Genomic DNA, 23,278 nt, shown 5'->3' on the forward strand with positions numbered 1-23,278 from the left:
AAATTTGGTCAAATGCATTTCTATACTCTAACTCATGAGAGTATCTGAACCAATGGGGTTAAAAACAGCTCACCTACTGACTGCAGAACGATCACAGGTGAACTAACCAGATTACTTATTGCCATGTGGGACTGGGGTGTGTGCAATACGGGTGTGGGTGTGTGTGTGTGTGTATGTGACCATGTGTTCCTGGATGATTAGGAATTAGAGGTTATAAAAATGAATAGTTTCATGAAATTAAGTGTAAATGTAGTTATTTTACCAGTTTGGTGCAGCATAACAAATCCAACGTGTGAACACTTGAAACAGAGAAATACTATAAAAAAAACACAAACCCTGCGACCTCTCGAACAAACACTGCCCCAAACCCACAGAGAGCATAATACTGTAATGCAAACAAACATTTACCTGCATTGTTGTGGACGTTGTGGATCTGCATGGGCGGCTGGGCTCCGTTGTTGCCGAAACCTCCGTTCTGCTCCAGCAGCTGCAGACATTCATAGCCGTCATACACTGGACGCCAACAGTAGTACGTACTCAACATTGTAACAGATAACAAAATAAAAAAACAAGCTGACAAAAAAAACTTTAAAAAACACTTCCAACAAGGACCTAAGATGTTAAAAACAGATATGAACGAGGAGCAGCAACCGAAAAGAGTTTTACAGAGAGAAAGGAAAGAAAGAAATCTGAAAAGATCTTCCTTAGAGCAGCAAAAAGGTCCTTTCAAAAATGGAAAATATATTCAGAAAATAGAAAATTACATCCCAGGAAAGAATAAAAATAGGGATGATAAAATAACAGTCAGAGGAAAAGAAAAAGAGCATCAATAAAATCCTGAGTGTTAAGCAACAGATCTTGTCTTTCTCCCTACATGTAAAAGCAGCAGTTCAATAAAACTCCAAAAAGTATATTAAAAAACTATTTCTAAATATTTCTCAGAACTGGAGTGTATGGGTCTGCGTTAAAGCAGCCAGGCAGTCTTCTGAGTCTTGCTTCTCCTCCAGGATGTCTACCGTATTTCCCTCTGTGTTTCACATCCATCACAGGTTTCTCCTCTCCCTCCTTTCTGCTCCATTTCACAGCCTGCCTCTCCATATGTCTGTGCCGAGGAAGCAGCAAAGAGAAGAGGAGGAGGAGAAGGAGGATTATACTCTCCTTATGTCCCACAGGGAAACCCCTTCTTAACCCTAATCAGCTCAGCGATCACCAAATCTGCCTTCACTCTGCACACATTTACCAGCCTTATCGAGAATCAGTTCGTTAAGAAGCTGATTGGGATACAGCGGACAGTGTCTGCACTACTGAATCACAAGGAAAACATATTTCCCTACGGTGGTATGATCTCAAGTATTCATACTTTTAATTGGAATAGAAATATAATTCAGGATAAATACTTGCTGCACACCAGAAAGTTGTTGAAAGGAAGAAGAACAACTTTGAAATCAGCTTTACATACTATAAATCACAACTGTGGCTGAGGATTTGGTGATAAGTACCAGGATTTGTGGATTTGTGGTAAGAATCATAAGAGGCTGTGGCTGCTTAGTTGGTCGTGGCCTGCCACCATGCAGGGTAAAAGGCTTTTCTACTCAAAAACCTAAAGTCTTAAATCTGACTGTGATGAATTAGCCACTGTGGGCGGCAGATGACAGTCACAATGCTAGCTGAAACACTGCTATACTAGTAAAGTTTTGGAATCACTTTACGCTTGTTTTTGAGTTCAGTTTCACCCATCTTTCCACCTCTATGTCTCTCTGTGTCTTGGGACCTATTAGGACCATGCCAGCTGGGAAGAGAGGAGCCTGGGAGAGAGAATACAGACCCCTTTCAGCTTTCCACTGTGTGTGTGTTGGTTGTATGTGAGGCAAGTGCAACCACATCAGCAATTTGAGGGCACGGTAACACATACACAGCGGAAGAAGCCGTGCGGTCGGCCTGTCAATAGCCTCTTCACGGGCTGGCAGACACTGAGGATGCGCCTCTGTTTCTCCAGCCAATCAACTTGTTTACTCCAAAATGCACTGGGTGATAGTTGTCACTTACTCAAAACCGATACCCAAAGCAGAAACCACTTTAGACAGTTACAACAAACCTGAGCTTCAACACAATGGAAAGTCTTAAATCAATTTTTATAAAAATAGAGAAATTTGGTCAAATGCATTTCTCTACTGTCTAGGAGAACAGAGTAATTTATCAGTCATAATTTTACTCCATTTCAATGGTGATCACTTCAGTCAAGAAAACAATGACTTTCTATTCAAGAAGGGCTTGAAAAATATCAGCACAAATAGCAACAGAACAGCACAGCATTGTATTTGTCTACTACTTGATGGTGAAGATTTAGAGAGATTTACCTTAGTATCACTTAAAGATCGTGATGCGAAAGGTAAGATTTTATTGATACCAATAGCATTATCAATTCTGCTTGTCGGCTTGATTCTTTTTTTGATTCCTTTTTGATTCCTATTAGATTTTCTGTGTGGAAAAAAAGTAGGCCTACACAGGTTTTCAGCATCAACACAAATGGTTTATTATCTCTGAGCCTGAACACAGGGCAGAAAGAGTAGAGTTATAGTAGTTTGCGTTTCTCCGTGAAACGCCGCCATTCTTTGGCCTGTTTCTTCCTTTCCGCCATGACTCCTTTCCAGTTCTCAACTGGAACTGGTTTCGATTCTCATACCTACTTCTTAAATCTAGTGACGTAGATTTTTTGTATTTTTTTTTTTTTTACAGCAGCGCTGAGCACAATCATGCACACACCTACCTCTGTAATGGGAGATTTGGGGTTGACGTTGCGTGCTGCTGCTATTTCCTGGAGCTGGTTGACTAACTCTGTAATGGACAGACGCTCCTCTGGGTTCACCTTCAACATGGAACCTGGACAGCACAAGGAAGAGGAAGAGGAGGAGAGGGGTGCAGTGGAAAAAAATAAGGAAATGTTAAAAATCTGAAGAGGTAGTAAATGACGAGGAGGATTAAAAAAAACTAAATGAAATATATTTATATATATGATCAATTAGTAATGTTAATCACATGCACAGTAATCAATATGAACACTCAATCAACATACATTTATATTATTCTGAGGTTAATTATTACATTTTTGTACCACTTTTTGCCGAAAGTGGACAAGTTTAAATTGTCCACCAGGTGGAGCTGTTTAGCCATAATTTGGTTAGCTGTAACAAGGCACTGCCAATAATTAACTGTCCATATGAACGTTTATTGAATGCATATTTGTGGCTGGTAAAGGTGACAGGAAATTTGACCTGTGGTTACAATTGGGATTTGCGGGCCAGAAGAGTCGAGGTAACTAGAGGGATGGGTGAATAAATGAACATGCAGGCAGGAACTAGCACACTTAGAACGAAAGTACGTACGTATGAGGTCGTGGTACACGGTGTACTTGACATCGTTCTGAGGGATGGAGTATTTTCCGTTGACAATCTGCAGCTTGGCCCCCTCCTCAAATGGGTGCTGCTTAAAACACAACAGGTAGAGGATGCATCCTAGGGCCTGCATGGGAGAGTGGACATAACAGAGATAATAAAGACAATAAACTATCAAGCCACTTTTCTTTATGAACAGACTAACAAAAGATATTGACCCAAAACACTGTCAGAAGACAATCTGTTGTGTTTAAACAACTACTGCTAATGTCTGTTAATGGCCCCTAAATAATTACTATCAACAGGCACTTCTGTTATGTGTGTTTTGTGTGACAAATCACTGCTATTATTTTGCCTCGGTTATAGGAAATAAGCATTATGGAGACCCTGAAAACATATAACAATATTTTTCCACACCAAGAAAAACCCATAATTACACAGACAACTGTGAATCTGGTCTGCTGACTATAAGCAATGTTATTTGCCAGTTTAACAACACAGCTAAATCCTGTTTTTTTACACTTCCTAATGTCTACCAATCAGGATAAAGTGATGTTCTGATCTTTGATTATCTTGGCTTCACACAGAATCTCTTTTCTACAGACACTGATGGGTAGCTCGACTGAAGCAATGGGAAAATCTTAACCACGGTTGGTCCTGGATTAGACTCCTGACATTGGAGGATAGAAAATAAAAAAGGTAAAAGCTCTGACCCAGATGTCCTGTTTTTCATTGATAGGGAAGTTGGAGTAGAGATCGATCATCTCTGGTGTTCGGTACGCCGGAGTGGTGTTCCTTGTGATCTACACACAAACACAAACACAAAAAACAAACTAAACACACAAACACCAGAGCCAAGTATCCAGCTATAGTCAAATGTTAGTTGTTTAACTAACTAATGCTAATCTAAGGTGTGTTGAATGCTTTGAGAACCTTTAGAAAAATGTCTTTCTTCTAAATTATTTTTCTTCTGAAGCTAAGCATTTAGAAACTAATTATTCACATCTAAACTGAACAGCCATCTACCAGATATTTTCCATCATAAATATCTCTTTTGTGTTACCAGTCTAAAAACAGGGGCCAGATGGACACGCAGGTTATTACATTTAGAAACCAGGATCTCTGGGGACCTGCATACTGAGGTCATCTGAGGCAAATGTCCTGTGTGAGTGTGTGTCTCTGTGGTTATGGCATAAATTATAATTACCTTAATTGATCAGCACTTCCTGAACCTCTAGCTGTTAATTTAATCAAAGGTTTCTGGTTCCTGCCTAACATCATGACGCCAGCATTGCAATTGATCCACTGTAAAATGTGTTTTTTTTCCCCTCTCAATTGAAGAATTGACGTTCATAGCGAAATTAGAGAATGCAAGATGCATTCAAAGAAAATTATGTGTTTTTTGGTTATTTTCTTTGACAAATGCCTCAAATAAAATGTTTGTGTAGTGCGAACTGCAATTTTTGTCTTTGACTTCTTCCTGCATTCTCAAAAAATGCATTCATGTCAAATGTATTATTTCCCTGAAAATATCCTTAAATATCCAGGAAATATCGAGGGAAGAAGAAAATTGATTGTTATAAATCTCAACCTGTGTTTGTGTATACCTCATCCTCTACCATGGACCTCTTCTGTGCCGACCAGCTGTAGTCAGGGTAATGTGACACTGTGGTGGCGCTGCCAAAGTCACACAGCTTGATGGTGCCCTGGTTACTAATCAAGAGGTTCTCAATCTGCAACACATCAAGTAAGCACTGGGTTAGCAGGTCAATCAACGCACATTTCATTCCCAATCAGGAATCATAATCACCACTAATTTTTAAAGTACTATCAATTCTTGTGCTTTAAACTGCAGTGTCCTATTCATACGAAACAAATTGTTGTCATATTGAGATGTTCCATTTAAATCTGGGGTATTTCACGATACTTCATCGTTCACTCATCCAACCACCAAGCAACGACGAACCTTGAGGTCTCTGTGTATGATCGGAGGCTTCTGTTTGTGCATGTGCTGCACGGCACGGCACGCTTGGTAGAGGATTTTCAGCACAGTGTCACATGACAGGGGAGCCCTCTGCTCTACCCGCTTTATAAAGTCCACCAGCTGACCTGAGGCACAAGAGATAGAAACACAAGAATGAAAGAAAACCCATCCAGGAAAGAGACAGTGTGGGGAAACATTGTGCAATAAAATAGTTAATCAAATGGAAAAGTGCCTCACACACACCAACTAAATGTTTGAATAGTGTTCATAATGATTTTTCAGATTTTTTTAAGGGTCAGTAAAGAGTAGCAAACAAAGCTGAAAAAACCTAATGAATGAGTCAGGCTGAACGGAAGGGAAACTGAGCAGGAAGTAGAAAGGCCGCAGACTGTTTCATCACAAGTGTCTTTCAGTTAAAGTTACTGGGAAATGAAGCTGACGACACAGATTTATTGCAATTTAGTTCGATGAATGAGTAAGTACTGATTCAGTGAAAAAGTAGCGAGAAAATAGAAGACGAAGCAGAAGTTCTCTGTGTAGGAGTGTGCATTTACCTTTACACAACTCGGTGAGGATTAGGAACTCGGCCTGTCCGGTGTCTGACTCCTCCTTACTGATGGAGGCAGCGGAGCAGAACTGAACCATGTTGGGATGACCCGACAGCTTTTTCTATAGAGCAAGCAGGTCAAGGAACATTCAGCAAAAAAAAAACACTATTGTGGTGTCAAGCCTGGCCTCTTGTTTCAGAGTCTTAAACAGAAACTACTAATGATCCTCTGGTGCCAAAGTTGGTGATGTGATATGATAAAAACCACTGGTCACTCACTGGCCATGGACACAAAAGCCTCAAATGAGCACAAAAACAGGGAAAGCAGGAAGAGATTGTGGTTGGGCAACGGGAGGAGTTCGCCCGTGACTTTAGACTTTTCTGCCTCATCAACACTCAGGGCACAAACTCTAAAAATGTTGCAATGGAAGCAGGAACACGGTGCCTCATTTCCAAATTTCTTGTGACTCCGCAATGTGCTGCACGGCATGACACAACTTTGTCCAACTGTACAAGAAATTTCCCAGCATTCATTAGTTCCGTCCACTGACCGAGTTATCTCATTGATAAAAAAAAAAACTGAAACTCTATGAAGTAAAACCTCCACAGAGAGATTGGAATACAATGGGTGCTTCAGTGCTTTGATCTTACTCTTCCTGGCAGCCACTGAATAACACATCTGTGAATGAAACCCCCTTCTGAATGATTCATTTTCTGCTCTCCTCAAACAAGAAACACACCAGAGTGCTTTAAAAACATTCACAATTACGAGCGTTTATGGACAGAACCACATAGCAGTTTGTGTGTGTGAAAACACGATGCAAACAAACTTAAGCTTCGTAAATATATATTAGGTCCTGTGTTTTGTGTGTGTATTGTGGCATCGCGGGGTGCTGCCAATAAACTAGTAATGACAGTATAATATGCTGGAGGTGCATTCCACAATCTTGAAGTCATGGGTAAGATGACTTCACGATAAAACAGAAATGTGTGTTTTCTTAATGATGATGATAAAGGATACCATGAAGCAGACTTCCTGTATGATTTCCTTGTTCTTTTCTTCCTCGTTGGACAGAAGCCTCTGAAATAAATTCAAATAGAGATCATTAGTTGGTTGCCAATCTGTATCATCTTTTTATTAAACATACCTAAAAGGACTGAACATAATTCTTCAATAAACAGTCCCCACAGTATCTGCTTTGAACATGGCGGAACTGATTTCGACGCCAATTCAAACAGGATAGGAGATTGTCACGTTAGCTGCTCCTGTGATTATGACGAGTGGTGGCCGAGTTCACAATTCAGTCTGGATTTAGACCCGGAGTGAACTCTAAAAGGGATTTTCTCAAGCAAGCCCAATCCAAACATCCTATATAGCACATTAATGTTTTTCCTTAACCACATTTCATCTATACAGTCGTTGTGTAGCAGCGTTCTTTACCTGTTTCTGCCTTGTGCATTTATCATTTATTCGTCCTGCATTAAAGGCATGGACGAAAAAAAAATCAACACACAGCATCTTCACCCTACATTGTTCAGCCGTACGCATACAACATGGAGAGAATAACTGAGTATGGAGCAGATGGTCTTTGATCCATGTTATTCTCTAAGAAGCAACCTGCTCGAGGAATGCCTACTAACGATTGGATGAGCGTGCAATATTGAGTGGTTCAGCGCATAAGAAGCAGCAACAGTTTGAGTGTTCTCAGTGGGTACTCTTTTATCCTACCTTGAGGGCATAGTCTTTACCGCTGCTCATGTCCTGGGCTTCATACACAAAGGCAAATCCACCTGAGAGAGAAAAGAGAGAGCAACCAGAACGTCATTTACATTGTATAGTATGTGCACTCTTAAGCTCCTTAAATGATACAATATTTTGATTATGTGATGGAGAATAGGATGTGTTGTAATGTAATAGATGCCCTTTTTTCAGACCAAACACAAGTGCTCACATTTGGGTAAAAATATGATAATAAGATATGCAATGTCCCGCTGCTGTAAAGTGGTAATATCGGAGTAGTTTTATGATTACAATTGCGAGTACGCGAGCATAGTTTCATACGCGATACCTGATACTGATATCACACATCCTTTGTTGTAATACAGTCCAACGTTGCAACTGTCACATTTCTAGGTCTGATTTGTTCTGTTAGGGTTGTTGTACTAATGTGTTAAAGTGACAACTAACAAAGAAGCACTGGCTATGTACTACTGAGTAGTGACAAACAAAAGTTCATTTTTAAAATGGTGGAAATACCAGCTGCACACCATACATCCTATTCCATTCCACTGGATATTGAATTCATTTGGTTTTAGCTTGTGACTACAGGGAGCACGCCCTGTTTCACACACCCATAAACATTTAAACCTGGAAGCTGCCAAGTGCAACCACAGTCTTATCTGCTGGCCACTGAGTGAGGTTAGAGCTTAAGTGCCTTGCTCAAGAACAACACAACACACGCAACCTTTCTATCACAAGCGCACTTCTCTAACCTTTGGGCACACATAGTTAGGCATACACCTAACCCAGCTATTAGGGAGGAAGGAGAATCAGTGGCGTGTGGTATGACTCCAGTCTTTTGCTGAAACCCCTACAGCTGGACAGACTGCTCTCAATTGGATATACATATTTATAGAACAGCACCACATAGCTTTAATTACAATTTTACAAATAAGTGCTACTGACAGCCCCGAGCTTCAAATGCTTCCACTGCTCGTAGTTTAGTTAATCCAGTGTGTCGGATTTAGTGGCATCTAGCGGTGTAGTTGCCTATTGCAAGTACGTGGCGTCAAACTACGATGGCCACGAGATGCGCAAAAAACAATGCCCCTACCTAGAACCAGTGTTTTGTTTGTCCCTTCTGGGCTACTGTAGAAATATGGCAGTTCAACATGGTGACCTCCACGGAAGGCGACCCATAGCGTCTTTAGATAAAAACGGCTCATACGAAGGTAACAAAAACACAATTCTTATAGGTGACTATACACTAATGAAAACATACCAATGGATATTATATTCCATTACTGCCAACAGAGCCTCCTGAATGTTACACACTGGACCGTTAACTAATAGTCTATACACTGACGTGACATTTAAATGATGACAATAACTATAAATACATAATCATAACTAATTTATATAAATCACAGTTTATTTCTTGTGTCAGCTCTATTTTATTTTGAGATTTAAAAGCCACTGTGACTAGCGGACTAGAACCTTTGGTTTCCTAACTCTTTCATCAAACCTGTGTGTCTGCTGACAAGCCACAGTCCAAACAGGGCCAGGGAGAGGTTACCATAGTGATGGTAAATCAACTACCAGCCTTGCTTTGCTCTGTGAAAACCTGAATGAGCACACTCAAGATTCTAATCTTTGAAGTTTCATTTACATAGGGAAGATCGCCCAGCTGTGTAGAGCGGCTTTCATTTTGCCAGTCCCGGTTTTCTAACCTTATCTGGGACACACACCAGTTTTAGAGCATTCTGAGCCCATTTCCTACTATGGCTGTGTATAGGAAAGAATTTGGCAATATAATACAAGGGGTTACAACATTTTAGGAAAGCTATCATTGTGTAAAGAACACATTACACCCTATGCACAAACCTGAATTTAAAAAAGTTAAAAAGTGATCTAGCCGTTGGGGGTTTAAAAACGAGAATAAACAACATCACAAAACAAAATACTGCAATAAGATATTTTTCTCTGTTTTCTTACACCCTTATTCCCTACGCTTACACGTACTTTAACTTATTACAAACACAACACAAAGCACACAGTACAACCTTTACTGTCCGTTACAGCAACATTTGCGTGCAATGGCAGTATGTGACTTTGCTTTGAGAATGCACACCCTTCCCTGTAGGGATCACATGTCTTCCTCTGTTTTTTGCTGGCAGAAGGGAAGGATTGGAATCCGAAAGGCTCCATTTCCTTTGCTCCAATTACCAACTCATTTCAAGAAAAATACTAAGAATGGGGGCAGATCCTACTCCATCATACCCAAGCCTATCAAACCTTGCCAGGGTACAATCTTTGTGCTTGTGTTAAATAATTACAGGACTACCACTCTGGCCTCTGAATAAAGAGACCTGTTGTCTACTGTTTCACCTGCTCAGAAGAGAGCATAAAAGCCAAAGGAAAAGAAAGGCAAACCAGGTGTGACGGTTCATGAAAACCTGTTTATTAATGTGGAGAAATGAATCCCTGCCTCACTAACCTGAGAGACGAAGAGAAAGTACGTGGTTGTGAAACCAACCAACACACAGAGTGGTTCCTAAATTTACCCAGGAGCATTTTGTGGTTACCTAAATAGATTCTTTGAAGTGGAACAAACCCTGAATGATGATTGTCTATCTTCCCAAGTGGCTGGTACAGTGGACAGACAAACTAGTCATGGCTCTAAAAAAACAACAAAAAAAGAACCATCTTGTTACAGCTATCCATTGTATTCTCTCGCCAAAGATCTTGGTGAGGAAACACAACAAAGGCACGTTTCAGTCAGCAGGATGTTTGAAAAAGCTGAAGGTTCAGTGTAAAATGATCCTGCGTTTTACCAACTGCTTTGATTTTAAAAAGTCTCGCGTGTCTTATCTGCAACGAACTATCATGGCTGAGGGTGTGCAATCACAACACCGTGATTGCACTGTTGATCGGAGTGGAATTAGTGAACAATTAGTTGAACGTATATTTACAGAAAGTTAAGTAGCAAAAATTGTAATAATAATTTAGTTGTTTGTCATGTATCGAGCAAAAATAGAACCATTAACTGGGGCTTAATTCTCTGTTTAATATTTTGTAAGCTGAATGATGTGATGCGGTGGGCATTTCACACTATTTTCCGGCATTTTTCTTAACTTAATGATGACTAAATTAAATAAACCAGTTAATCATTTTCTTGCAGCCTTACAGTGATGCCTTTTCAATCTGCTGTTATGGTTTTTATAACGTCTGCATAAATGTATCTAAAATAAGGAATTAAGTGTTCTACACGTACAATTCAGTTTAGAGAGACTGCCTCAGAATGAGTCAGAGAGTTGTGAAAAGCGGACATGGTAGTGCGTACTTTGAGTGAACCAGCTAAAGTGATGAAACCATCGCTGACAATTAGCCAGAAATGTGAGAAGGTGGGAAAAAGGCACACGTTAGTAGCTGACAAAAGGAACAGAGAGATTAGCCAATAATAATGCCAATCTGATTTTTGTTTCTCAATCAAATATGCGACTGGAGAAGCCATCAATTAGTTGAGTATTTATCTGTTCTGCCATTTTGCTGGTTTGTGTTGTAGGAATACCATGATCATAAATGACATAGAAGTGAAGTTTGCTTGCTGAACCTTCTGAATCCACACCATGAGTTCAACTCTGACCTACTGCTCTGACCATGTCGGAAACTGAGTTCTTATCTCGGGCCTACATGGTCTAACTACTAATATTAAACCACAGGTTCAACCATTATTTCTTGTTAAATGTACCTGTGATTTAATGAAACATTAAACATTTACTGTCTGCTCTGACCGTCACTATGGCGAATAACCATGAATGATAGTAGAGAAAGATTATCTTGCCCTTTTGCATTGAGGACAAGAATCCCTGTACGGTGCCACTAGAAAAGAAACCTGATCTTTGGGTTCACACGTGTCCTGTAACCAGACGCTGTTGTTTTTTTTAGAATGCAAACAAATACAGGCTGCTATTTCAGGTTCAAACTCAGGCACATTATTATGAACCAAAGTTGCTGTAAAAGCGTTTCCTTTGAATTATCTCAGCATACGACGAGGGGACTCATTTAACATAAGTCTAATAACATAAACAAAATTAAATCAAAAGGTTTTTTTTAGATGGTGATTCACTGGCAAACCAGACAAAATGTCAGACAAAAACACAACTTTCTTGATGCTGACCTTTTAAGGAACCCATTAGACAACGCAGGGTTCATCGACACATTTTATATGTCTTATTTTGTTTATTTGTTTGCGCTGCAGCCCTATCCAACATGAATAAAATACAACAAGGAGGGATCATGGAGGAAAGAGAACTGGCACTCAATCAATCTCTCCCTTTATGTCACACCAAAGACTCTTGCAAAGCTCTGCAGGTGCTCTAATCGGCCTGTTCGTGTATTTAACATGAAGTTTTTACCATACCATATCAGGTAAGATCTGCCTTCCTGCCCACTCTATTACGATCTTACTGCCAAGGAAGACGGTAAGGTTTAAGGTTAGTCAGCTAACTCTGGGGCTGGGTTGGACACATACAGTGCAGCTCAAGCAGAACAGACGCTAACGCACAGGGCAAGCTTCAAGTTAAAGTTATCTACGCACCAGCCCTCACACATCACAATTTAGACACACGAAACCAAACCATCAACCGGTGTTTACTCAGTGACTCATACATCTGCAGTCGCAAACGCTATTGTCATTGACTACGAGTAGAAATATGTCACCGACGCTAACCTGTGAGCTAGTTCAGCTAGCCAGCATCACGCATAATAACAGGCGAGCGGGACGGTATCAACACTTCTCGCTAGCGATATAAACCCGCCTCACCTTCCGCGATCACCCTTTTGATCCTCAGTTTCATGTCACCGAGCTCAACGACCTGTCCGACGAAGTCATTCTGGTCCCGGCTGGCCGCCCCGGACGAGCCGGGCCCGGCTAGGAAATCCAGCGCCGACTGGAACAGGGACATTTTATTCTCCTGCGGGCCGCTTCAGGCTCACAGAGGCCGGCTCCAGGTGAGGGAATGCGCCGTCTCAGTCCCAGCAGGCTCCGCAGAAACACCCTGTGGGGCTTTGCTCTGTTAGAAAGGCTTACAATGCGGTGATATTATCCAAACATCCTCTTCCTGCTGCTAGGCTGACGAGGCCGCCGCCATCTCCAGCGCTTACTTCCGTGAAGGGCCGTGACGTCAGGACACGATTCAGTCATGTGACGTAGGAAAAAACCGACTAAACAGAAAAACAACAAAAAAAAAAAACCAACAAATAAAAGGGGGGGGGGCGCTTGTCTTTTCACGTGTTGAAATGTAGGCATGTCGCAACGCGTTCAGACCAGCTGTAGAATGAATGTGTGGCTTAGTGAAGTGAAAATAAAAACTATGAAAAGTTGTTTTTATATTCGCAATGAAAGTAGGCTCGAAAAAATTCATCAGCCAGGCAGTAAACGGTTTATAAACTGGATTGTAACATCTCTGATATATATTAGGCTGTTCTATTACCATTATTAAGTAATAGAAAGCGCTGGAATGTAAGTAAATGCAGGAAAGTCCCCTCACAGTAAATAAGCCTACTTTAAAATATATTTAGGCACTAAGATGTTGAACAAATGTATTACCCCTGTAGGATACTCTTTGGCATTAAAGGATTACGAAATGTTCTTTTTCAGTCTTTTAGGGCATTGTAGAGAGTGATGGGAGCACTTATGTACGTCTACTCTGTTAGGACCTGTTATTTAGCAATAAAGTAGGCTATTTGTTAAAAATTGTATACATTTAAATTTCAACAAATACTGTAGTTTCAAACTTTTTAACATTCTTCAAATTAAAGACAAAAGGAGCTGTAAACTAAAATCTTCCCTACAGATTCACACACATAAGGATACTATTCTTGTAGTACACAATATCATGTATTAGTACGCCATCTACTGGACAAATGTGTTTATGTGTTTGATTTATGGGCCCTGCTCCACACACAGTGGTGTACAAACTTGCTTATTTTATATACAATAGAAAAACTAATTTTCTTTCCGTATCTAAAATGAGCTCATAAAGAGCTCTGCTCCTATTGAAAAAATAAATATTTTATAAAACTCATATTCTTAGTTTGCTCTCCTTTAAACTGCCATATGATGAGAATGACTATGAAAGTAAAGTAAAGTGAGGGGTATTTAAACACAGAAATGATAGAATAGAATAAACTATGCAGTACTCAATGATACCATTTAACAGAAAGGGAGAGTATATACACACATGCACACGCACACAAACACACACACACACACACACGTAGCAGTTTGAACACCTGATAAACTGATAAGGAATGCAAATGTTAAATTGTAAAGTAAGTAAATTGGTTGTGTTACAGTTTCTCAAGTTGCTAAACAAAGAAATAATAATAAGAAGAATATTAAATAATGTGCATTATATTACAGTATATATATATACAGAAAAAGTACAGTAAATAAGAATAAGTGTGTAAAAATATGTATACTACAATATACAACAGCAGTGTAATAAATAAATACTAATATGAGTACTAATAATGTTGACAACCCTTGGACTGACACCCTCCCTCTGTAACTGAGTGCTGAACTTCCTCACAGACAGACCCCAGTCAGTCAAAGTTGGAAACCGGACATCAGGCACATCAAGCTGTGACACAGGGACCAGGGCTGCGGCTAAGCCGTTGCCTCTACACCCTGTTTACCTACGACTGGGGTCGTCCAGACCCAACACCTGCAGATAAATTTTGCCAGACGACACCACGGTCATGCGACTATCAGTTGTGCGGCGAACAGCATAAGAAGAGAGGGCAGCGACTGGTGCCTGCGTTCTGAAAATAATCTCTCTGAACACAACCAAGACAAGGAATGATTATTGACCTAGGAGGGGGAGGAGAACAGCACACCCCACTGTACATCGTGAGACAGAGTAGGATAGGTGAAAACCTTAAATTCTCGGAACCCACATCAGCGGAGACCGTCACCTGGTCTCACCACACCCACCAGCTCCTGAAGAAACCCAGCAGACACCTTTCTACTCAGGTTTTTCTTTGTCTACAGCTACTTCTGCACTTTAAGTTTTAGATTGTAAGTTATATTTTATATTGAAAAAAATTATATTGAAAAAATTTATATTTTTTTAATTATTATGTTCTTACTGTTCTACTTGTGTGTGTGTTTCAGGGAGTCGGGCAAAGTAAGATTTTCATTGTGCGTACTAGCCTTGTGTTTATACTGTACATATGATAATAAGCCTTGAATCTGGAATCATGAATCTCACTGTGTGTGCTAATAAAAAATAGAACAATAAATCAATAAAGTCTCAATACTTTTACCACCATAGACTTACATACATTTTATAGTGCTCAACTCAAAAAGACTAGTTGTGCCATCATGTCACAAGCCACTTCAGATTGCATAACTTGGTCAAAACTTAAAAGGGAGCATGGCAAAGTTGGTAGACTATTTGACCTGACACTGAAGAGGTCAACTGTGGGTTAATCTGAGATCCAGAGAAATCACCTGATTCAGGTAGAGAGAGCAAACAGGCATCTGTCTGTAAGTTAGTGGTTAAATCCTTCAGAAATACAAGTAGTAGTCCTTGACCTTCATTTGACATGGCACCTGCAACATAAATCACGCTGCAGAATTCCTTAGCACTTCAGTATATACTTGGTTGACTGAGCTCTGAGTTTGTCCTGTAAGGTTCACTGTAGGTTGTTCTGGATAAGACTAAATGATTTTCAAAAATGTAACATAGGTGTCACAGTATGAGTGTCAGTTACACATTTTACATCACAGGATCCAAAGAGCAGTCATTGGGAAAGAATTTCACGATGAAACAACAATTTTGGCTGGACCACAGGATATATATGCTTATGTGGAGGCAGAGCCAGGATAAACAGATCAAACAGGCACTTGTGGAGTGATGCCAGGGTCCATTTCAGGTAAACTTCAGTGTCAATCAGAATCATTTAAATAAACCACCAAACGCTTCAATGAGCATGTTACAGCACACAGTCATAAAAAGATATTTACAGAATCATGCACTGTTATCTAAATGCCACGTGTTTAAATATTTTAAAGAAGGCATACAAGAAAATAAAAATGTATTTTGAAGATATTATTTCTTGTTTTGTGACTTTTTCACTCACTTCTCAGAATATATTGAGATTTACAGGAAAAGGATGTTGTGGCCAAAGAATGTTTAAAGATGCATCATGTGGTGGCTGTGCCAGCTTTTGTGGTAAGCAGGGAGCCCATGAGCAAAGCTGCTTCCCCTATTTTTTAATCATATGAATATCAATCTGCGCAGGCACCTCACCTGACCACTATCACTGATGTCACTGATGATGCAACTAAACCCATTTGAAGGTCTGTCCTAAAGGGACTTTTGATTACATAATTTAGCCAAAGCTTAAAAAAAGGATAATGACAAAGGAATAATCAGCCTGACACCAGGAGATTAACTGCAAAAGATATAGGTTCACTGTGGGTCAATCTAAGATCCAGAGAAAGCAAATGTATGTCTGTCTGTATGTATTGTTTAAATCAATAAGAAATATGTATTACTTATTCTTTATTTGACATACTTATGCTGTAATTTATCTGTCATGCTACAAAAGCACTTACTGAAGTTGATGTTATTATTAAACTTGAGCATGTTTGATAGACTGGTTCATTGTAGGTTCTGGATAAGTCAGCTAAATGTTTTGCAAAATGTAACATACGTTTCATATGCATCCACATGCATACTGTAACAGATGACAGTATGCATGTGTGTCAATTACACATTTTATATCATGGCATCCAAACGGGCAGTCAATGGGAGAGAATTCTGCAATAAAACAAAATTAAAAGATGTAGCTGCTGTTTGTTACAAAATGTGAATTTTGGCTATCTCCTGCAGGAGATATGAGCACATGTAGAGGCAGAGCCAGGTTAAACAGATAAAACAGACACTTGTGCACTTGATGCCAAGGTCCATTTAAGGTCAACTTCAATTTCAGAATCAGCCACAAAAAAGTTTATCTCAATAAACATGTACAGGACACAGTCAGTCAAAGAGTCATCAAAAGACAGATTAACAGAATTATATCTAAATGCCAGGTGTTTGCAATCTTTTTAAAGAAGGCACAGAAGGAGAAAAATTCACAAGTAATTCATGGTGAGTGAAAATAATCCTAAGGACTAACCTAAGAAACACATAAAGTCAAATCAAATTACTTTTACCATCACAAATTTAAAGAGGGATTTAAAACTTAAAATCTGAACAAAATAAATCAAATCCATATTTTTTCTTGTTAGACTGTTTTAGTCTCTGGTGAGTGTTTTTTTTTAAAAAATGCAAATTTTGTATTTTTGTATTGGTAGATCATTTTAAAATGTCATCTCTTCAATCATTGAAGAGAGATTTTAAAATGAAAAACCATAAAACCTATGTAAAGCAGAGGCAAAGTAGCTACATTAAATGAACTTATATGTTGTTAAGCAGAGTCAGCACTGTTAATATACACCTCTTCCTTCTCAAAATATATTGAGATTTACAGAAAAGGGATGTTGAATCTGTTTGTGTAAAGATGCATCATGTATTCTGAAGTTCCACAAAATGTACACTGTGGCTGTGCCAGCTTTTGTGGTAAGCTGGGAGCCCATCAGCAATACCAGCTGCTTCCCTTATTTTCATCATATGAATATTAATGTAAAATTTTCAAAATATTCTCCATGCTTCAACCATGCCAGATTTCACTCAGCTATATGTTTGATAGCAATAACTTCCTGGAAATATTAACAAACGCACCCAAATAGTGGTATCATATCCTGCATGTTTTGGCTAATTCTTTTAACAAGGTCTTTCCACATCCCCTTTGATAAAGGCCTGGTCAAAAGATATGTGGCTGAGAGCAACTCTGCAAATCAGAAGACAGTGTCATTACTCAGTGTTCCTTATGTGATTTCCCAGTATGTATCAGGCCCACATATTTGCTCGGATTTCAGGGTAGATGGGTTTGGTTTGAGAAATGAAGCCTTCATTTTTGCAATCTGGACTCTGGGTCTTACGCAGCTTTTATGCTGATACCACATTACCAAAAAAATCATTATAAAGGTTACAACATTTTGGTTAGCTCAGTCAATCTCTTTCATTATTGTACCTTCTGTGCCAGTACAGTAATGCAGCCAAATGACAATAAACTAGGTCACAAAGCTGGAAAGCCCATTCAGTGCAGTTACTTGACAAAGGGAAATGAGGTTAACGGTTAATGTAGATGGATTATATTTCCATTTGGAGTTAATAAATGTGGACAAAGAGTCAACTTTTTTTTTTTTTTTTTTACAAATTGTAACAGCATCAGGTTATAATAAAAAAAAGTGTCCCAAAATAAATGTGATGGGTCATTACTGTGAAATGATCATAAGGATAAATGAATAATGGGCACACAGTGATTGGTAAAGAACACACGGCTAAACTCTTTTCTTCATCATTAAATCAAAGTGAAGATGACACCACTGCCAGGTCGTGAGGAGGGTCGTTCTTCCCTCTCACTGATTGGGCACACCCCTAAAATGCTCCTACATTCTCGCTTTGTGATTGGTCTATGTGCCTGCTTTGAAGAGCCAAAAGCAGCTTGCCATTGCTCAACCGACACGCCCGTCCAGCGGTGACGGTCCGCCCCCTGCATAGACCGATCCGTCGGCTGATGTGGAACCAGTGTGCTGAGGACCAATGAAAATCCTTCAATTTGACAGGCAAGTTTCCCGCGTGCACGAGAGACTAGACTGGACTCTGTTCTATAGCGCGTTCACGTGCGGGTATGTTCAAGACTTGTACAGTTGCATCCTGTAAAGTCTTTGTGTGCAGTTTAAGAAAAATCCATGAAATGTTTTTATTAAAAGAAATGCATGCATCTCAGTTGGCAAGTGGACAATCTCGAGTTTTAAACAGCCAGCATGTAGTCTGTATACTACTTCAGGATTGGCAGTAAAATGTTGCGGTGCTTTTGCATCCATTCGAGAAATGTTACTTATGTTACAAATTACATTCATTCTAGTAATACTTTTGGCATAATAGTTTTAGTTGGTACTTGTTTTCATATGATGGGTGTCTCATATTTTGTGTGAAACAGTGAATTTATGAAACTACAGCGGTGGAAGAGGTATTTCGACCCTCTCCTGATGCTCCAATGCCACAATGTAGCAAAGCTCCGTTGCAAGTTAAATGATTCTGAAGCAGAAATACAGAAGTATTATTAACAAAATATACTATAAGTATTATAATAATATATTGGTAGGGGACACACACTTTTACATACCAATGCTCTCATTCAATCAAACTCATTTGATGACCTAGTATTCACTTAATCTCTCATTTAAAACTAAAATTAGGGGTTGACATATTGATAAGTGTATTATATTTATACAAGGAAGAGTTTCTCAGAGATCCTTTAAGATCATTATAATGATTAATAAGTTATCGGCCCCCTTTAAAGAAGACTCTCGTTCTCAGGGATCAATATACATGACGTTTAAACACATGGCGTAATACTATAGAACGGCATTGATCCTCTGAGCGTTCTTGAACCCAGCACGTTCGGCGACGTCATGACGCCGGGGCGTGGTCTGTCGGTTTTCCTCCGCAGCCCCACGCTTGCCTTTGACAGACAGTGAGCCTCGCTAGCTGTCGTGAGCTGTAAGTCTCGAGCCATTCAGACTAAGTAGTGATCTCCTTCACCACGAGCCCTCGCCTTTAGGGACAGGTAGCTTCAGCAAGGCGCTCGGGACTCCCGCTAACCGGTGTTTGGCAGCCGACGAACAGGGACGCGACAAACATGTCTAAGGACACGGAAGGCAAGAGCGAGAAAATTATGGACATGGAGAGCAAGGTGTTGTGGTACCCGGACTCCAAGAGGAACACACAGATGGACAAGTTCAGGATACAGGTCAACGGGGACTACGGACTTAATCTGGGTGAGTGGAGAGGAGGGAGGAAGACTGCCAATGAGACACAGGCAGAGAGAAAGGGTCGCTGAGTAAATACAGGTCGGGATTTTATTGAGCCTACGACGCTGGATGTGTGAGCTAAATAAAAACACAGAAACAATGTCCCCTCCTGCTGTCTGTCTGTCTGTCCATATATGTTGTGTAATTACCTGACAGACAGCTTATTACCTCTCAAGTGCCACTGTCTAAAGCTGCTTTGCAGTGCAGTGTTTCAGGCTAGCTTTGGTGTGCAGCCATTTGCACTAAAGAGACAGTGAATCAGCAGAAAACACATCCCTGCAGGTTTGAGTTAGCCTACTAAGATTGTTAATAAAGATGCTCGCCGCTCCCTGTCTGATAATAAGGGCCTGTTTGCAACACCGCAGCTCTGCTATGCTCTCATATTCAGATGACTCCCAGCTCCTAACTGAAGGGCTGTGTGCCTGCAGAGCTGCCATGAAAGAGAGCGGCCTGTTTCACTCGTCTCTGCGCTGCCGTGTCAATTGGTCCAACAGGGTTGTGGAGGAATGCTGAAAAACTTGGTCCGCCGGGTGTTGAATAGAGAGAGGGAGAGGGAGAGAGAGAGAGGTTACGTAACTGGGGAGGAGAGACAGTAGCCTGAGTGTAAGATGTGTGTGAGATGTGCAATAAAACATGGTGGTGTTGAACAAATGTGTTTTTAAAATTGAATTGCACATAAAAGGTGTACTAATGAAGCACCCTAATAAGGGAACGGTCTTTGGCTGATCTTCTTACAGCTCACAGACACATGCTGATTTCTGATTGTGAGTTGCCATTACTTGCATAGAACAAGTCAGAAGCCAACGAAAACTGGGAACCACTGCTGTAAATTGTGTGTCAAGACTGATGAAGAAACCGAACCGTACCCACTGAAACTAACTGAGATTCATTTTGTAGGAATTTTCTTTGGTTTATGGTTTGTTTTATGGTTATCAGTGGAACACAACAGGCCTGGGGGGGCTGATTTTAACCCATGGCTTTACAAGTAATCTGCCTTATTTTGCCTCAGCGGTACTAATGTCTGATCTTTTCTTGTGTTGATTCAACTGTGGAAGCTTTACAATCTATGTTTGAGCTGATAGTCACACCCGTAAGTTAATATTTTTGTTATAAATCTCTTCCTCTAGCCAACTACAATGATCTGTACCAGTGGTCGGTGGACAGCTACTCAGAGTTCTGGGGGGAGGTGTGGCGCTTCAGTGGAATAGTCAGCTCTAAACCGTATGAAGAGGTGAGTCCACATTGTCATCTGACGGTAACAAATTAAAACAAAGTAGAGGAGCTTACCTCGACGATTTAATGAACGATCAGTATTTCACCTGAAGGAGTTTTCTTTTTTTAGTGGTGGCGATCAGCTGTCTGTCTAATCTGCATGATAATACATTATACGGTGGTAAATGAACCTTTAATGTCACACCTCAAACATACACAAGCCATTTAGATAGATAGATACTTTATTTATCCCGAGGGAACTGTGAAATTGTTCCCTGTGTGGCCATAAAATGTCATTATTCACTGTGTTTGTTTTATCACATTTCCACCAATGGTTTGTTCATATGCAAAGTATATGCTGATGTGACATGGCATAGAGTATTTCACTATTTTTGGCACACTTGATTTGCATGATTTGCAACACGGATATCAAAACTGGCACCATATCCATCCTTGAGCTACGTGAAACGAGGGGTTCTCAAGAGCTGGCAGTCTCTCTGCAGCGCCTCGAAGGGTCGTTCTGTTATGTGCCGTTGTACTGCTCCTATGGCCTGACAGCCAACACGTTCATTGGGTTTCTAATTTTACATCAGACCCCCTCTATTTTCTCATCCTGAGCGAGGCCCATTGTTTCCTGAACGTTTGACGTGTGAATATGACTGAAAAACTTTACATAAATGAAAATATCCAATTGATGATACTCGTCACACTGGCTGCCAGAAAGCACACATCTTTAGCTAAAATGTACACTTTGCACACTTCTTTTTGCTGATACTGCGCAATTGTTTTCCACTCAGTCTGAAATTCAAAGACTGTAAGGCATATAACGGCATTTATGACCAAATTTAAGCGAATATTTTGACATTAAATTTGTCCCCATTTTTATCAAGGTTACATTAAACAGACAGATTGCAAAAGGAGGTTTCAGTGAATTATTTTTCATTTGTGTGTTCATAATTGAATTTACTGCCTTGCCTCTTAATGTTGCTTGGTTCCAGGATATAGTCACTTAGGTGAGCGTGTGCGGTAATAAATAGTGTCTGAGCTTAAGGTGCTGTGCCGCGTTGTAAACACACCCCTTTTGTACACACGGATAACACATTCCACGTCACAGGCTCTTTTTTTTTAATCATACGTTTTCTTACCCACCTAATCCTCCGGTAGGTTGCAGTCCCAGCAGAGATTAGATGGAAGACAGGGAGACAATAAACCAGTCAATCAAACATTTTGTAATTGTGATGCACAGTGGGCTGTTTTTGTTTCAAGCACAGTAACACAATCAGCTGTTACAGTGCTAGAGACATGTGCCCCATTAGTGTTTAAACAGTGGCTTTCAGTTTTTAAGGACTTCTATCTCACAGTCCCATTAGTGTCCTGTGAGGGCTGTTGTCAGAGCCCAATGCAGAGATTTCAGTTTTTGTCTTCCATTTTACTTTTTTAATCGTACAGTTTTGTGTTCTGTCCGCTCTGTCTATAGCAATATAGTTTAAGTCTACTTAATGAGAAAGAAACATATTAACATATTGAGGATAAGACCCAGTTCTGTGTCAGCAAGAGCACCAAAGCTTTGAAATGTATGGTCTCTGTCAATCACAACCTCTCCTGTGTGTGCGTGTGTGTGTGTGTGTTTTATGGGTGTGCACCAGGTTGTGGATGTATCCAAACAGATCTCGGATGTTCCAGAGTGGTTTAAAGGAGCCCGGCTCAACTACGCCGAGAACCTGCTCAAACATGCAGACCAGGACAAAGTCGCTCTCTACGCTGCCAGTAAGTATATGAAGTATATGGTGCTGATTAAAAGATATGTGATATTCAGCAGTATACAGTATGTGACACAGTGCTGCACCTTGAATGTTGGCTTCATTTATCCCCAGTAGGAATCAAATCCCTAATCCTGCAATCCGATGCAGAAAGCATGCAGCGTGCATCTTAATACACACACACTGCTTCTTAAAAGCACAAAACACAGCACTCATTTTCTCCCTAAAAAACAAACATTTACACACTCAAATCATGCAGGGCCAGTTCAGTATCAATGCTATTTAATTGGGGTTTGCATTCTGATGTTTTTGCAGTTCTCCCTATGGTGAATTTTAACAAGCTGCAGTTCCTCCCTCCCAGTTCACCGGTGTGTGTTACAGATTGGGGTTTTTTTTTTCCCCTCCTGAGTCGAACAGATTGGGTTTACTCTCTGTTTTGTTTCAGCTTCACAATTTGTATTTGCAAATTTACCACGCAGATAGAAAGTCTGGAAGACCTGAAAGAACGGAGCTGCACGCATCACTTTGTTATTAGATGAACTGCTGCTCCCTGCTCTATCTCTCAGGACTGTCACACACTAATGGATAGGCCCTTCCTTATTGTCCTATCTGTGTGTGTATGAGGGCGAATTGGCTTTTGCATGCTCATGTACACACACATACACACA

At 40.2% G+C, this 23,278-nt stretch overlaps 2 protein-coding genes across 3 annotated transcripts in view; one reads left to right on the forward strand and one right to left on the reverse strand.

The window, feature by feature from the left end:
* Positions 1–12,833, reverse strand: part of gak (cyclin G associated kinase) — a 24,183-nt gene extending 11,350 nt beyond the window's left edge. For both annotated transcript variants that reach the window (XM_035658016.1, XM_035658014.1), the window contains exons 1-10: positions 12,469–12,833; positions 7,653–7,714; positions 6,945–7,004; positions 5,931–6,045; positions 5,359–5,501; positions 5,000–5,125; positions 4,106–4,195; positions 3,384–3,519; positions 2,768–2,880; positions 409–487 (exon numbers count right to left, since the gene is read on the reverse strand). In XM_035658016.1, the coding sequence (XP_035513909.1) occupies positions 409–487; positions 2,768–2,880; positions 3,384–3,519; positions 4,106–4,195; positions 5,000–5,125; positions 5,359–5,501; positions 5,931–6,045; positions 6,945–7,004; positions 7,653–7,714; positions 12,469–12,610 (1,066 nt within the window). In that variant the 5' untranslated portion in view covers positions 12,611–12,833. The remainder of the gene's footprint in view (positions 1–408; positions 488–2,767; positions 2,881–3,383; positions 3,520–4,105; positions 4,196–4,999; positions 5,126–5,358; positions 5,502–5,930; positions 6,046–6,944; positions 7,005–7,652; positions 7,715–12,468) is intronic.
* Positions 12,834–19,276: 6,443 nt separating this feature from the next.
* Positions 19,277–23,278, forward strand: part of aacs (acetoacetyl-CoA synthetase) — a gene marked incomplete in the record, with an annotated part of 37,493 nt that continues 33,491 nt past the window's right edge. The window contains 3 exon segments of the mRNA XM_035659159.1: positions 19,277–19,605; positions 20,766–20,869; positions 22,497–22,617. Of these exon segments, the coding sequence (XP_035515052.1) occupies positions 19,467–19,605; positions 20,766–20,869; positions 22,497–22,617 (364 nt within the window).

This window comes from Morone saxatilis, unplaced genomic scaffold, assembly GCF_004916995.1.
Source record: "Morone saxatilis isolate NCDOM2014 unplaced genomic scaffold, NCSU_SB_2.0 Contig16, whole genome shotgun sequence".
Classification (NCBI taxonomy): Eukaryota; Metazoa; Chordata; class Actinopteri; family Moronidae; genus Morone; species Morone saxatilis.